Source organism: Poromitra crassiceps, assembly GCF_964638095.1.
Source record: "Poromitra crassiceps genome assembly, chromosome: 17".
NCBI classification, from domain to species: Eukaryota; Metazoa; Chordata; class Actinopteri; order Beryciformes; family Melamphaidae; genus Poromitra; species Poromitra crassiceps.
Window position 1 is genome coordinate 22,896,710 of NC_139635.1, and position 17,702 is coordinate 22,914,411.

A 17,702-nucleotide genomic window follows, 5' to 3' on the forward strand; every position below is an offset into this window, starting at 1 on the left:
AGCATCCCTGAGAAGCCTATTCTCTGGCCCGGCCGGTTGCGCCCCGCACCCCCCCGCCCCCATTCTTCAAACAACGCTGTGAGTGACAGCTCCCTTTCACGAGCCTGCGACTGGCAAGGAAGGAGTTTAATTCCAAACCATTTTGCAGCATGGCATGATAATGACTCAGACCAGAGCCCACGGGCTGGGCTGGGCTGGGCTGGACCCACGTGTTTTTGTTGTGTGGTGGGGGAGAGATTTTTTTTTTTTCAATCAAATTCTTATCTGAAAGCGTGTATTGGGGCAAGAACAGAGGCTTCAAAATAATGGATGTGGATGTCCTACCGTTTCTTCTTCCCCTAGAATTTTAAATGTGTTAAGGTTTCCATTTTTTGATCAATGACCAAATGTTGATTTGCATTTCTGACCTAATTTCACCACATTCTGATTCTTACCTAGGTGCATGGGTGAGACAACTTGGACTCAAACCAAAAATGATTATTATGAAACAATCATAATATAATCCGGGATTCGATACATTAAGCCTGCAAAGAGAAGAGAAACAAAATATGAAATCAATTTAATATCAAGCAAAAATAACGGTGGAACATAAAGACGCCTAAAAATGTAAGATGGTGAAATGCTACGTACTTTTTCACATACGATATTATAATGTGGCATCAATATTAATTGACTAACCTACAACTTTATTCTGAAGCACTGATGTCCACATTGTCGTGTTTCTCCAAATACGCTGCGCACTGACTTAGCATGTAGCTACTCTCATGGTACACAGTCAGTGACTTAGCATGCAGCTACTCTCATGGTGCACAGTCAGTGACTTAGCATGCAGCTACTCTCATGGTGCACAGTCAGTGACTTAGCATGCAGCTACTCTCATGGTGCACAGTCAGTGACTTAGCATGTAGCTACTCTCATGGTGCACAGTCAGTGACTTAGCATGCAGCTACTCTCATGGTGCACAGTCAGTCAGTGACTTAGCATGCAGCTACTCTCATGGTACACAGTCAGTGACTTAGCATGCAGCTACTCTCATGGTGCACAGTCAGTGACTTAGCATGCAGCTACTCTCATGGTGCACAGTCAGTCAGTGACTTAGCATGCAGCTACTCTCATGTTGCACAGTCAGTGACTTAGCATGCAACTACTCTCATGGTGCACAGTCAGTGACTTAGCATGTAGCTACTCTCATGGTGCACAGTCAGTGACTTAGCATGCAGCTACTCTCATGGTGCACAGTCAGTCAGTGACTTAGCATGTAGCTACTCTCATGGTGCACAGTCAGTGACTTAGCATGCAGCTACTCTCATGGTGCACAGTCAGTGACTTAGCATGCAGCTACTCTCATGGTGCACAGTCAGTGACTTAGCATGCAGCTACTCTCATGGTGCACAGTCAGTGACTTAGCATGCAGCTACTCTCATGGTGCACAGTCAGTGACTTAGCATGTAGCTACTCTCATGGTGCACAGTCAGTGACTTAGCATGCAGCTACTCTCATGGTGCACAGTCAGTCAGTGACTTAGCATGCAGCTACTCTCATGGTACACAGTCAGTGACTTAGCATGCAGCCACTCTCATGGTGCACAGTCAGTGACTTAGCATGCAGCTACTCTCATGGTGCACAGTCAGTCAGTGACTTAGCATGCAGCTACTCTCATGTTGCACAGTCAGTGACTTAGCATGCAACTACTCTCATGGTGCACAGTCAGTGACTTAGCATGTAGCTACTCTCATGGTGCACAGTCAGTGACTTAGCATGCAGCTACTCTCATGGTGCACAGTCAGTCAGTGACTTAGCATGTAGCTACTCTCATGGTGCACAGTCAGTGACTTAGCATGCAGCTACTCTCATGGTGCACAGTCAGTGACTTAGCATGCAGCTACTCTCATGGTGCACAGTCAGTGACTTAGCATGCAGCTACTCTCATGGTGCACAGTCAGTGACTTAGCATGAAGCTACTCTCATGGTGCACAGTCAGTGACTTAGCATGTAGCTACTATCATGGTGCACAGTCAGTGACTTAGCATGTAGCTACTATCATGGTGCACAGTCAGTCAGTGACTTAGCATGCAACTACTCTCATGGTGCACAGTCAGTGACTTAGCATGAAGCTACTCTCATGGTACACAGTCAGTCAGTGACTTAGCATGCAGCTACTCTCATGGTGCACAGTCAGTGACTTAGCATGCAGCTACTCTCATGGTGCACAGTCAGTGACTTAGCATGTAGCTACTCTCATGGTGCACAGTCAGTGACTTAGCATGCAGCTACTCTCATGGTGCACAGTCAGTGATTTAGCATGCAGCTACTCTCATGGTGCACAGTCAGTGACTTAGCATGTAGCTACTCTCATGGTGCACAGTCAGTGACTTAGCATGCAGCTACTCTCATGGTGCACAGTCAGTGACTTAGCATGCAGCTACTCTCATGGTGCACAGTCAGTGACTTAGCATGCAGCTACTCTCATGGTGCACAGTCAGTGACTTAGCATGCAGCTACTATCATGGTGCACAGTCAGTGACTTAGCATGCAGCTACTCTCATGGTGCACAGTCAGTCAGTGACTTAGCATGCAGCTACTCTCATGGTGCACAGTCAGTCAGTGACTTAGCATGCAGCTACTCTCATGGTGCACAGTCAGTCAGTGACTTAGCATGCAGCTACTCTCATGGTGCACAGTCAGTCAGTGACTTAGCATGCAGCTAATCTCATGTCAGTTATTCCAGGGATTACGTGGCGGCGGCGGCGTCAAAGTTGTCACAAACGGGTTTTGATTGACGGGTGAACCTCATCGTCTTTGGCCGACGTGACCTACATCCCTCCATGCTCGCCCTTTGACCTTTGGCCCGGTGCTGTAACACATTCTATTGCCCACTTCCTTCCTCCTCCACACAACAATGTTGTCAAGCTCAAGGGATCTTTTTCCTGAATGAATAAATAGTTAGCGAGCGGTGGGGTTGGTTTTAGATGGGGGGGAAGGGGGGGGGGGGGGGTGTTGTTAAAAAAAAAAAAAAATAGCGGGTTGGGTGATATGGACCAAATTATCTCTCTATTTTATACACGATATATATGTCAGTATTTTCTACGAAGTGGGATAAATGTGGGTTATATGTCACAAGCACTTTTATTAAAGCAAGACTGTGATCAAAGTCAAATGCAACAGGGTTTCCTTCCCTGACTATTGCTGTTTTTTATTTTTGATAAATAATCATTAGTAATGTGGCTATAATGAAGGCAAATAATAGAACAGCTAGAACAGTCTGGTAAGTTCAGAAAATGACATCACTTTACTGCAATGCAGCCTTTAAAACCAGGAAAAGATGACACGTATGCCGTATCAGTATCACCATACAATTTACTATATCCAAAATCTGCAGCTGTAATGATTAATCGATTACGCAATTGTCATAAAATAAATCAACAACTATTTTGATAATAGGGGGGGGGGGGGAGTCAAAATGATGTGATTCCAGCTACCTTAAATGTGAATAATTATCTTATGGTTTCTTTACTCCTCTATGACAGTAAACTACATATCTTTGGGTTCTGGACGATATAATATGGGTATGTTGGCCAGCTCTATCATAAGACAATATCTAGTCTCATATCACAATATAGATATAATATGGGTATGTTGGCCAGCTCTATCATAAGACAATATCTAGTCTCATATCACAATATGGATATAATATGGGTATGTTGGCCAGCTCTATCATAAGACAATATCTAATCTCATATCACAATATGGATATAATATGGGCATGTTGGCCAGCTCTATCATAAGACAATATCTAGTCTCATATCACAATATGGATATAATATGGGCATGTTGGCCAGCTCTATCATAAGACAATATCTAGTCTCATATCACAATATAGATATAATATGGGTATGTTGGCCAGCTCTATCATAAGATATAATATGGGTATGTTGACCAGCTCTAACATAAGATATAATATGGGTATGTTGGCCAGCTCTAACATAAGATATAATATGGGTATGTTGGCCAGCTCTAACATAAGATATAATATGGGTATATTGGCCAGCTCTATCATAAGATATAATATGGGTATGTTGGCCAGCTCTAACATAAGATATAATATGGGTATATTGGCCAGCTCTAACATAAGATATAATATGGGTATGTTGGCCAGCTCTAACATAAGATATAATATGGGTATGTTGGCTCTAACATAAGATATAATATGGGTATGTTGGCCAGCTCTATCATAAGATATAATATGGGTATGTTGGCCAGCTCTATCATAAGATATAATATGGGTATATTGGCCAGCTCTATCATAAGATATAATATGGGTATGTTGGCCAGCTCTAACATAAGATATAATATGGGTATGTTGGCCAGCTCTAACATAAGATATAATATGGGTATGTTGGCCAGCTCTAACATAAGATATAATATGGGTATGTTGGCCAGCTCTATCATAAGATATAATATGGGTATGTTGGCCAGCTCTATCATAAGATATAATATGGGTATATTGGCCAGCTCTATCATAAGATATAATATGGGTATGTTGGCCAGCTCTAACATAATATATAATATGGGTATGTTGGCCAGCTCTAACATAAGATATAATATGGGTATGTTGGCCAGCTCTAACATAAGATATAATATGGGTATGTTGGCCAGCTCTAACATAAGATATAATATGGGTATGTTGGCCAGCTCTAACATAAGATATAATATGGGTATGTTGGCCAGCTCTAACATAAGATATAATAGGGGTATGTTGGCCAGCTCTATCATAAGATATAATATGGGTATGTTGGCCAGCTCTAACATAAGATATAATATGGGTATGTTGGCCAGCTCTAACATAAGATATAATATGGGTATGTTGGCCAGCTCTATCATAAGATATAATATGGGTATGTTGGCCAGCTCTAACATAAGATATAATATGGGTATGTTGGCCAGCTCTAACATAAGATATAATATGGGTATGTTGGCCAGCTCTAGCATAAGATATAATATGGGTATGTTGGCCAGCTCTATCATAAGATATAATATGGGTATGTTGGCTAGCTCTAACATAAGATATAATATGGGTATGTTGGCCAGCTCTAACATAAGATATAATATGGGTATGTTGGCCAGCTCTAGCATAAGATATAATATGGGTATGTTGGCCAGCTCTAACATAAGATATAATATGGGTATGTTGGCCAGCTCTATCATAAGATATAATATGGGTATGTTGGCCAGCTCTAACATAAGATATAATATGGGTATGTTGGCCAGCTCTATCATAAGATATAATATGGGTATGTTGGCCAGCTCTAACATAAGATATAATATGGGTATGTTGGCCAGCTCTATCATAAGATATAATATGGGTATGTTGGCCAGCTCTATCATAAGATATAATATGGGTATGTTGGCCAGCTCTATCATAAGATATAATATGGGTATGTTGGCCAGCTCTAACATAAGATATAATATGGGTATGTTGGCCAGCTCTATCATAAGATATAATATGGGTATGTTGGCCAGCTCTATCATAAGATATAATATGGGTATGTTGACCAGCTCTAACATAAGATATAATATGGGTATGTTGGCCAGCTCTATCATAAGACAATATCTAGTCTCATATCACAATATGGATATAATATTGGTATATTGGCCAGCTCTATCATAAGACAATATCTAGTCTCATCACAATATGGATATAATATGGGTATATTGGCCAGCTCTATCATAAGACAATATCTAGTCTCATCACAATATGGATATAATATGGGTATGTTGGCCAGCTCTATCATAAGATGGTATCTAGTCTCATCACAATATGGATATAATATGGGTATGTTGGCCAGCTCTATCATAAGATGGTATCTAGTCTCATATCACAATATAGATATAATATCGGTATGTTGGCCAGCTCTATCATAAGACAATATCTAGTCTCATATCTCAATATGGATATAATGTGGGTATATTGGCCAGCTCTATCATAAGACAATATCTAGTCTCATATCACAATATGGATATAATATATGGGTATGTTGGCCAGCTCTAGCATAATATATAATATGGGTATATTGGCCAGCTCTAGCATAAGATACAGTATAATATGGGTATGTTGGCCAGCTCTAACATAAGATATAATATGGGTATGTTGGCCAGCTCTAACATAAGATATAATATGGGTATGTTGGCCAGCTCTAGCATAAGATATAATATGGGTATGTTGGCCAGCTCTAGCATAAGATATAATATGGGTATGTTGGCCAGCTCTATCATAAGATATAATATGGGTATGTTGGCCAGCTCTATCATAAGATATAATGTGGGTATGTTGGCCAGATCTAACATAATATATAATATGGGTATGTTGGCCAGCTCTATCATAAGATATAATATGGGTATGTTGGCCAGCTCTAACATAAGATATAATATGGGTATATTGGCCAGCTCTAGCATAAGATATAATATGGGTATGTTGGCCAGCTCTAACATAATATATAATACACTATGGGTATGTTGGCCAGCTCTAACATAAGATATAATATGGGTATGTTGGCCAGCTCTAGCATAAGATATAATATGGGTATGTTGGCCAGCTCTAGCATAAGATATAATATGGGTATGTTGGCCAGCTCTATCATAAGATATAATATGGGTATGTTGGCCAGCTCTATCATAAGATATAATGTGGGTATGTTGGCCAGCTCTAACATAAGATATAATATGGGTATGTTGGCCAGCTCTATCATAAGATATAATATGGGTATGTTGGCCAGCTCTAACATAAGATATAATATGGGTATATTGGCCAGCTCTAGCATAAGATATAATATGGGTATGTTGGCCAGCTCTAACATAATATATAATACACTATGGGTATGTTGGCCAGCTCTAACATAAGATATAATATGGGTATGTTGGCCAGCTCTAACATAAGATATAATATGGGTATGTTGGCCAGCTCTAACATAAGATATAATATGGGTATATTGGCCAGCTCTAACATAAGATATAATATGGGTATGTTGGCCAGCTCTACATAAGATATAATATGGGTATATTGGCCAGCTCTAACATAAGATATAATATGGGTATATTGGCCAGCTCTAACATAAGATATAATATGGGTATGTTGGCCAGCTCTATCATAAGATATAATATGGGTATGTTGGCCAGCTCTAGCATAAGATATAATATGGGTATGTTGGCCAGCTCTAACATAAGATATAATATGGGTATGTTGGCCAGCTCTATCATAAGATATAATATGGGTATGTTGGCCAGCTCTATCATAAGATATAATATGGGTATGTTGGCCAGCTCTATCATAAGATATAATATGGGTATGTTGGCCAGCTCTATCATAAGATATAATATGGTATGTTGGCCAGCTCTATCATAAGATATAATATGGGTATGTTGGCCAGCTCTATCATAAGATATAATATGGGTATGTTGGCCAGCTCTATCATAAGATATAATATGGGTATGTTGGCCAGCTCTATCATAAGATATAATATGGGTATATTGGCCAGCTCTAACATAAGATATAATATGGGTATGTTGGCCAGCTCTAACATAAGATATAATATGGGTATGTTGGCCAGCTCTAGCATAAGATATAATATGGGTATGTTGGCCAGCTCTATCATAAGATATAATATGGGTATATTGGCCAGCTCTAACATAAGATATAATATGGGTATGTTGGCCAGCTCTAGCATAAGATATAATATGGGTATGTTGGCCAGCTCTAACATAAGATATAATATGGGTATGTTGGCCAGCTCTAACATAAGATATAATATGGGTATGTTGGCCAGCTCTAGCATAAGATATAATATGGGTATGTTGGCCAGCTCTAACATAAGATATAATATGGGTATGTTGGCCAGCTCTAGCATAAGATATAATATGGGTATGTTGGCCAGCTCTAACATAAGATATAATATGGGTATGTTGGCCAGCTCTATCATAAGATATAATATGGGTATGTTGGCCAGCTCTAACATAAGATATAATATGGGTATGTTGGCCAGCTCTAACATAAGATATAATATGGGTATGTTGGCCAGCTCTAACATAAGATATAATATGGGTATGTTGGCCAGCTCTATCATAAGATATAATATGGGTATGTTGGCCAGCTCTAACATAAGATATAATATGGGTATGTTGGCCAGCTCTATCATAAGATATAATATGGGTATGTTGGCCAGCTCTAACATAAGATATAATATGGGTATGTTGGCCAGCTCTAACATAAGATATAATATGGGTATATTGGCCAGCTCTAACATAAGATATAATATGGGTATGTTGGCCAGCTCTAACATAAGATATAATATGGGTATGTTGGCCAGCTCTAGCATAAGATATAATATGGGTATGTTGGCCAGCTCTAACATAAGATATAATATGGGTATGTTGGCCAGCTCTAGCATAAGATATAATATGGGTATGTTGGCCAGCTCTAACATAAGATATAATATGGGTATGTTGGCCAGCTCTATCATAAGATATAATATGGGTATGTTGGCCAGCTCTAACATAAGATATAATATGGGTATGTTGGCCAGCTCTAACATAAGATATAATATGGGTATGTTGGCCAGCTCTATCATAAGATATAATATGGGTATGTTGGCCAGCTCTATCATAAGATATAATATGGGTATGTTGGCCAGCTCTATCATAAGATATAATATGGGTATGTTGGCCAGCTCTAACATAAGATATAATATGGGTATGTTGGCCAGCTCTATCATAAGATATAATATGGGTATGTTGGCCAGCTCTATCATAAGATATAATATGGGTATGTTGGCCAGCTCTAACATAAGATATAATATGGGTATGTTGGCCAGCTCTAACATAAGATATAATATGGGTATGTTGGCCAGCTCTAACATAAGATATAATATGGGTATGTTGGCCAGCTCTAACATAAGATATAATATGGGTATGTTGGCCAGCTCTATCATAAGATATAATATGGGTATGTTGGCCAGCTCTATCATAAGATATAATATGGGTATGTTGGCCAGCTCTAACATAAGATATAATATGGGTATGTTGGCCAGCTCTAACATAAGATATAATATGGGTATATTGGCCAGCTCTAACATAAGATATAATATGGGTATGTTGGCCAGCTCTAACATAAGATATAATATGGGTATGTTGGCCAGCTCTAACATAAGATATAATATGGGTATGTTGGCCAGCTCTATCATAAGATATAATATGGGTATGTTGGCCAGCTCTATCATAAGATATAATATGGGTATGTTGGCCAGCTCTAACATAAGATATAATATGGGTATGTTGGCCAGCTCTAACATAAGATATAATATGGGTATGTTGGCCAGCTCTAGCATAAGATATAATATGGGTATGTTGGCCAGCTCTAACATAAGATATAATATGGGTATGTTGGCCAGCTCTATCATAAGATATAATATGGGTATGTTGGCCAGCTCTAACATAAGATATAATATGAGTATGTTGGCCAGCTCTAACATAAGATATAATATGGGTATGTTGGCCAGCTCTAACATAAGATATAATATGGGTATGTTGGCCAGCTCTAACATAAGATATAATATGGGTATGTTGGCCAGCTCTATCATAAGATATAATATGGGTATGTTGGCCAGCTCTATCATAAGATATAATATGGGTATGTTGGCCAGCTCTAACATAAGATATAATATGGGTATGTTGGCCAGCTCTAACATAAGATATAATATGGGTATGTTGGCCAGCTCTAACATAAGATATAATATGGGTATGTTGGCCAGCTCTATCATAAGATATAATATGAGTATGTTGGCCAGCTCTAACATAAGATATAATATGGGTATGTTGGCCAGCTCTATCATAAGATATAATATGGGTATGTTGGCCAGCTCTAACATAAGATATAATATGGGTATGTTGGCCAGCTCTATCATAAGATATAATATGGGTATGTTGGCCAGCTCTATCATAAGATATAATATGGGTATGTTGGCCAGCTCTAACATAAGATATATTATGGGTATGTTGGCCAGCTCTAACATAAGATATAATATGGGTATGTTGGCCAGCTCTATCATAAGATATAATATGGGTATGTTGGCCAGCTCTATCATAAGATATAATATGGGTATGTTGGCCAGCTCTAACATAAGATATAATATGGGTATGTTGGCCAGCTCTATCATAAGATATAATATGGGTATGTTGGCCAGCTCTATCATAAGATATAATATGGGTATGTTGGCCAGCTCTATCATAAGATATAATATGGGTATGTTGGCCAGCTCTAACATAAGATATAATATGGGTATGTTGGCCAGCTCTATCATAAGATATAATATGGGTATGTTGGCCAGCTCTATCATAAGATATAATATGGGTATGTTGGCCAGCTCTAACATAAGGTCGAGAGAGGGAGTCGAGGAAGGTTGAGCTCGTCGCCGGAAAACAGATGGCAGAGAGACCCTTTGTCACTTAGTCACGACTGAAAGTGTGCGTGCACGTGTGTGTGTGCGTGCACGTGCGTGTGTATGTGCACGTGCGCGTGTGTGCGTGCACGTGCGTGTGTGTGCGTGTGTGTGCGTGCACGTGCGTGCGTGTGTTTATAATGTAATCAGTAGGCTTGGCCGGAAGAAGGGTCCACATAGCCAATTCTGAAAGGAGACAAAAGGGTCAGGGGATGTATCTACATCGCAACAAAATCCAGCTCATCTGCAAGATGCCCTCCCTCCCTCCCTCACCCCTCCCTCTCTCCCTCCCCCCTCCCTCCCTCCCCTCCAATCCCTGCCCTCACTCCCCCCTCACCCCACCACCTTTTGACCAAAGAAGACAAGGAAGACTTCCTCCTTTGATCATTGGAGGATGGAGGGGGGATGAATGGGCTAAAGAGAGGCACAGGAGGAAGGGGAAGGGGAGGGGAGGGGCGGTGAGAGGATGAGACTGCACTGTTTACCCTGCTGCACTTGGCTTCTGTTGAGGCCTCTGGCTTCTCTCTATCTCCTGCTTTACACCAGCAGCACCAGTAGCCCTTCACACTGTCAGGACATCAACCCCCTCCCTTTTCCCCGGGCCCCGCTCGGAGGTGTAAAGAGAGCCCCCTTTGGCCCTTTCAGCGCCCCCCCCGTCCTCGCCCCCTCACCCCTGGGCGTCACCCCTGTCACCCTATCTCCTTCCGGGGAGGGTGGGAGCAGAGCAGGGGGGCGCTGCACCTGTCTTGACCCGTCTAGACACGGCCGCCTCGCTGTTTTGTCCTCGGTCCAGGGGTGGGGGGGGGGGGGGGACGCGGACCTGGGGGTTTTGGGACGGAGAGCTGCGGAGGATATTCTTCCTGCAGGTTAAAAGTTAGAGGGCCAGGGTGACGGCTGCTTAGTGTGCATGTAGGAAACGCGACGGAAACCCACGGGTCACCCTCGCTGACCCAGAGGGCGTCCCCGCCGGGCGACAGAGCGGGGGGCTTTGACTGGAACCGGGGGCAACTCGGACACCGAGGAGGAATTTACAAACTACATCATCTACTTATGAAGTCATTTTTTTTTAGATTTCTTTTCCCACCGTAGGCTAGCCTTTTGTTGTTGTTGTTGTGTGGCTGCCGGGGCTGAGGATCTCCTGAGTTGGCCCAGGTAACATCTCAAAAACTTTGGAAGCTTATTTTCAAGATTCTCTTCATATAGATTCTTCCGCTGTTTTGCTTTATGTCCCCCTGTTGGTCGGTCCCAGGTCCACCTGACTTTACCCAGCTTCTTGGCCACCTCAGATTTATTTTATATATATATATAACATATATATAACATATATATATATATATATATATATATATATATATATATATATATTGCAGTGGCCGTGTTATTTATTTATTTCATTATTATTATTATTATTATTATTATTATTATTATTTATTTATTTGGGGGGGGTGGAAGGTAGCTTTTGTTTTGTTTTAGTTTGTTTTGTTTTTGGATTGGGAAAGAGATGAGGTTGACCCACAACAAAGGTCCCAGGGCGCATTTGAACCAGTGACGTTGAAGCTAGATATACCTTTTATATTGTGTTCCCTTCTGATTGGTCCAAGTTTCCTCTACCCAGCTGCTCAGCCACTTCAGATTCACAGGCTATTTTTGTCCGGTTCATGTTTTGTGTGTGTTTTCTGTTGGCATTTTTGCTTCATTTTCTAGTTCAGAGAGAGAGAGACAGCGAAGTTTTGGAGAGAGACACAGAGAGAGAGAGAGAGGGAGGGATGACACGACGGGCCCACTCTAAATCCGAACCCAAGAACTTGCAGGTCCACAATACTAGTTCTCTTTGGTCTGAGGTTCACATGAGTTGTTTACCAGCTGCTCGGCCACTTCAGATTCTAACGATTTCTATTTCCTTTCTTTCATTTTACATTTTTTAGATTAATTCAGGATTAATTTTAATATCCGTAATGAGTCATCAGATTACAAACAAGGAATTTGACAGGACAAATATGCAATGCAGTGCTCCCATCAACAGCAGAAGAAGATAAAGCAGGACAGAAAACAATCTTCAAATTACAAAATGCAAAGTAAAAAGATTACTTGAAAGTGCTTTTCGTAGTGTTGCTTTATTTGTGTTAGTTGAGAAAGGAAAGATTGGGAGACCGAGCAGGGGACGACATGCAACAAATGTCCCAGGCCGGATCGGAACCCCACAACATCGTGGGGTACATCACATGATAATATACGCCTTAACCGTCCACGACACACCCCAAGCTTTCTTTTTCCTGTTTTGATGTGTATTCTTTTGCTTCCTTGGCCAGGTGCCTTTCGCCCGCTCTGAGACTCACCTGAGCGAGCTGTTGGAGGGAGTGTGTGGCAGCATGAGCGACTACGCCCTCCATGTTGACCCCGACACGCAGACCAAACGCTACCGCAGGTTCGCTCCCAGGGACGGGGACTCCGCGGATTTCCCCGACTTCAAAAACTTCCAATTCGACGGCCCGGACGCTTCCAGCGAGATGAAATTCGCGGTGAGTATGCAAGTGAATCACACAGTTTCCCATCGTATTTTTTTTCCATATAAATATAGGTTATCTCGTTGAGGCAGGGTGTGCTTGTTCTACTTTTTTTCTTTTATTATTACTTTATAACATTTTAAATGAGAGTAACTGTATTTAACTGCATTACATTTTCCATTTGATTTAATTTTGGGATGTTTTTTTTAGGTTGGCTGCAGCTGCAATGCTTACATTTGCCCCTGGTAGCTTTTGCCAAAATTATGCAATGTGGTGTCATGTGACTAAAACATGAGCAGTGTGTTTTCCTGACTGAGCCTGAGATTTGGATTGTGGTTTTAGTTGGAATGTAAATGGACCCGGATCATGTTATTATATTATATAGAAAATCATCAAAAACTATTTCACAATCAGAATTGTACATCATGATATCTTCATCTAAGTTAATGCAATTTCACACAAACACTACAGATCAGATCATAGAAATTAGCATCTACGTGTTCATCTATGTCTAACGCTCTAATAAAAGTGCTATTACCATTTTATTCATATTGTATTCGCCATAACCTGTATGACATCCACAATTATGTAATTTACTCCTCCTCTAACTTATTGCTAATAATGTTTGGATTCACAGTGTTGTGATCCGCTCTTTAGACGGGTTCTTACTCAATTACCAAAGCAAGCAAAGGACACATTCGTGTTATGTTTAAAAATAACTAATTTTACCTTTTTGATTTGGGTTTGTTGGGACACATAAGGTGTATCGTCACTTTATCTGCCCTTTACTAAATGTCCTGAAGGTCCAGTCGTGGCAAAGTGAGTTAAAAGCAACAATAAAAAGTGTAAAATGATTATAAATGGTCTTAAGACGGACTGAAAAGGGAGTGTTCTATGCTTTGCTTAGCCACAATCTATAAAGGTTGCTGCTGCTCTGCTGCTACTGTTCATAACAGTGTGTTTTGGCTTCACGATTCCAATTAGTGGTGATCATTTTAGCCTTTATACATTCTTTTTATATATTTATGTTTGTCAGGACGCAGCTCTCTTGGCCACGTCTCTTGAAAACTAGATTTTTCTAATTCTCAACGGAGAAATAAAGATGATATAAAATGACCCAAATCTGTGCTCGTGTCGGAGATTTAAGGTGAGGTTTCCAGCTGATCCACTAGGCGAAAGTAGCGGGTAGCGAGGGACAAGATGGCTGCATGGTTTGGCAAACGGGGAGGGTTGGTTGGAGGGGGGGAGGGGGTTAAAAAAAAAATGGCCACCGCCCTCGAAGCTCTGTGCCCACAATTGTGTGAAAAGTCACGAGGAGCATATATGATACGGTATATGTGCTGTGTGTGTATGCATGGCTGAGCCTTCTCTCTCTCTCCACCTCTGGTCAAGTCTGTGTCTCTTACATCTGTTTCATTTGTGCTCCTCTGCCAGTGTGAGAGCGTAGTGGAGGAGCTGGAGGACGACATCATCTCTCTCTTCAGCCAGAGCACAGAGCATGTGGGGGAGGAGTTATGCAACAGACTCTCAGGTAGTCCGGCTCTCTCGCTTTCTCTCTCTCTCTCTCCCTCTCTCTCTCTCTCTCTCTCTCTCTCTGACTCTCTCTCTCTCTCTCTCTCTTTTACTTATTTATTATGGGGCTTATTCACTGTCGGGCAGAGACCTTGTATCTCCAAAAAAGCTATTTTGCACAAGGAAGAAAAAAAAAGATTCAAATTTTAACATAGTGTAATAGTAATAACAGCATTAATAACGTTAATATAACAATTTTCGCTGGTCCAAAGTACCTGAAACTTTCCCAGGTTATTTTTGGGGACCCGCCAAATCCATGTATGCGGGGAGGAGGGGAATAATATTAATAAGAAAATGGCCGAATTTGGAGATTACGAGGTTTCCAATATTGGCTACCACAGACGTGATGCGGCAGTTTCTTCTGCTTTCTCTATAATTCCACGTGTCTGGTTTTCATGGAATTGTGTTGCTAGGGAACAGTTTGGAACCTCGCTTACCGTATGTCCTGTCAGTTTATTGTACTAGCAAGCACTGCAACAGGAAGTGAACTGGGCGCAATTTAGAATGTTTATGTTGTCGAGTTCATACCCTCTCCTCCCCCCCCTGTCCCGACCAGATATCTATATTACCACTCGCATCAATGCACACATTCGAGTGGAATCAATTAGGAGAATTGCTTTAAATTAAATTAAAAAGGTGACGCATTCATAGGCACAGGATCAATTAACTGGCTAAATGAATGAATGGAAACGGCTCTATGCCAACGATTGAGATATATATTTATTATGTCGATATATTCCCTCAACATGTGCTCTATTGCAGAGGCGATTCGTAAAACGATAGCGCTTTTAGGTTGGCATCATATTTGGAGATTTGCTAGTCGCGTTGGTGTTTCTATACACGTTAATATGCCCATCTCAGTTAGCATGCGTCTCTTGGCGAAGGCGCGCAAAAGATGAGCTAAGCTGCGATAAACGTGTGCGTTCGCCTGCCAGCAGTTTGGCTGCCGCACCGTTATGTAATAGTAGAAGTGTGAGGACGCCATTTTGTCCGAGTCACTGAACCAACTGAAAGCCACTGGCTGTGCAGAGATACAAGGCGCCGTCTCATTAGGGAGGAAGAGACTGAGATATTTATATATTTATATTTATATTATATATTTATAACACAAACTACCTCAGGCTGAGCAACAGCTTTACAAACATTTACTGTACAGTGTTCAGTTCCGCCAAAATGGCACATTTTCTCAAATTAAAGTACAAATACACAATTTACAACTGAAATCCTTGTTTTTTGCCGGAAAATCTTAAACGTCCTTAACATGACAGGAGCTTAACGTTAGTTATTTTATCTATTTATGTGCTTATTTATTAACAGCTTATTAACAGATAATTTAGTAGCCTTCACAGTTAGTACAGTAGTAGTAGACTTAGCTAATATTTCTTTCTTTCTGCTTTCAATTTCAGACTACTGTAAAGGCGTCAATCTCACCAAGGAGGAGTTATAGTTGTAATAGTATTTTATATTTTCACTAGAAGAAAATGGGACCAGCATTGTTACACCTGTTTGGAAAAAAAGAGGCCTTAAACAAATGATATTTTGAAAATGAATGAATGAATTATTTTTAAATAAACTTATCGAAAACACACATTTTGTAAATTGTATTTATTTTATTTTATTGGGGCATAGTATTATCTGATGTCAAGAAGGATATTGTGTAGTTATTTATTGCTTCTTATATTACTTTATTGTTAACATTAAGGACTATTTGGTTTAGGCTCATCATATTCAAAGGTGAAAACTGAGCCAGGTCTTGGAGCTATAAGAAGGGATAGACAGAATGAGAGTGAGCTTCCAGCTATTTCAGCTAAAAACAGGGTGCAAATTATGTCCTTTCAACTTGGCATCTCAGGGGGCGTCCGGGTAGTGTAGCGGCAGATTCCCTGCCTACCAACACGAGGGATGCAGACTCGCAGGTTCACACCCCCGTGTTACCTGCGGCTTGGTCGGGCGCCCATACAGGCACGATTGGCTGTGCCTGAGGGTGGGAAGCCGGATTGGGGGTATATGTGTCCTGGCCGCTGCTCTAGCCGCCTCCTCTGGTCCGTCGGGGTGGAAGGGAACTGGTGGGAATAGCGTGATCCTCCCACCTGCTACACCCTGCTGGGGAAGCTCCCCACTGTCAGGTGAAAAGAAGCGGCTGGCAACTGCGCATGTGTCGCAGGAAGCATGGCGCTAGTCTACGACTCTCCCCAGATCGGCAGAGGGTGGAGCAGCGACCGGGGCAGCCAATAGGGCAGCGGGGGGGGGAATTGGCCAAGTACAATTGGGGAGAAAATGGGGGGAAATCAGCGGGGGGGGGGGGGGGGGGGGGAACTTGTACTACGACTCTGTGTACTACATGTATGTAGTACACTGACTGTATGCATGTATACCTCATACAACCCCACATAAAAAAAAGAACTTATGAACTTAAAGATTATGTCATAATCACTGATGATGTCATGTCATGCCCCACAAACATCAAGTGATGTCATACCCACTGATGATGTGGATGATGTGGCATGATTTGACATGAGTTTAGTCACAACCCCACCCAAAAAGTGCACCCATGGCACATCATCATCCCCAGTGTCTCCACCCTAAAAATCCATTTCTACTTTATAGTATTGAGCTGAAGCTAAAATAGTAACATGACATCTAATGAGTAATGACATAATATACAAATGTTTATTAACAAGGTCAGTCAAGAAAGATGAAAGTAGCATTTAAAAAACGATGTATTCCCGTGGCATATACATACAGTATGTATTTGGGTTGGATGGTGTGTGCTATGCTGCATTATTAGTAGGGCTGGGTATTGGCAAGAATCTCACGATACGATACGTATCACGATACTTGGTATACTACGATATATTGCGATGCGATACATATTGCGATATATTGCGATATTCTACAGAATTTACTCAAAATTAAATAATAGAGCTAAAGATACAACACACTGTGTACCACCCAGGTAGTGTAATCATATGTACATCACTTTATACTGATAAGTTAGTGGACAAATTTAGTCAAAACTACTGAGTGTTGAGTGTTACTGAACGCATCGATATGGGAAATATCGATACAGTATCGATTAGGGGTGGGAATCACCAGATGCAGAGGCCTGGCATGGCATGGCCTGCAAAAAAAAGAAATA

The 17,702-nt window shown here is 41.1% G+C and overlaps 1 protein-coding gene across 1 annotated transcript in view; it reads left to right on the top strand.

The window, feature by feature from the left end:
* The window catches only part of cnpy1 (canopy FGF signaling regulator 1), a 35,157-nt gene extending 19,071 nt beyond the window's left edge, over positions 1 to 16,086 (top strand). The window contains exons 4-6 of the mRNA XM_083653635.1: positions 12,797 to 13,006; positions 14,426 to 14,522; positions 15,970 to 16,086. Coding sequence (XP_083509761.1) covers positions 12,797 to 13,006; positions 14,426 to 14,522; positions 15,970 to 16,010 — 348 coding nt within the window. The 3' untranslated portion in view covers positions 16,011 to 16,086. The remainder of the gene's footprint in view (positions 1 to 12,796; positions 13,007 to 14,425; positions 14,523 to 15,969) is intronic.
* The last annotated feature ends 1,616 nt before the right edge of the window (positions 16,087 to 17,702 follow it).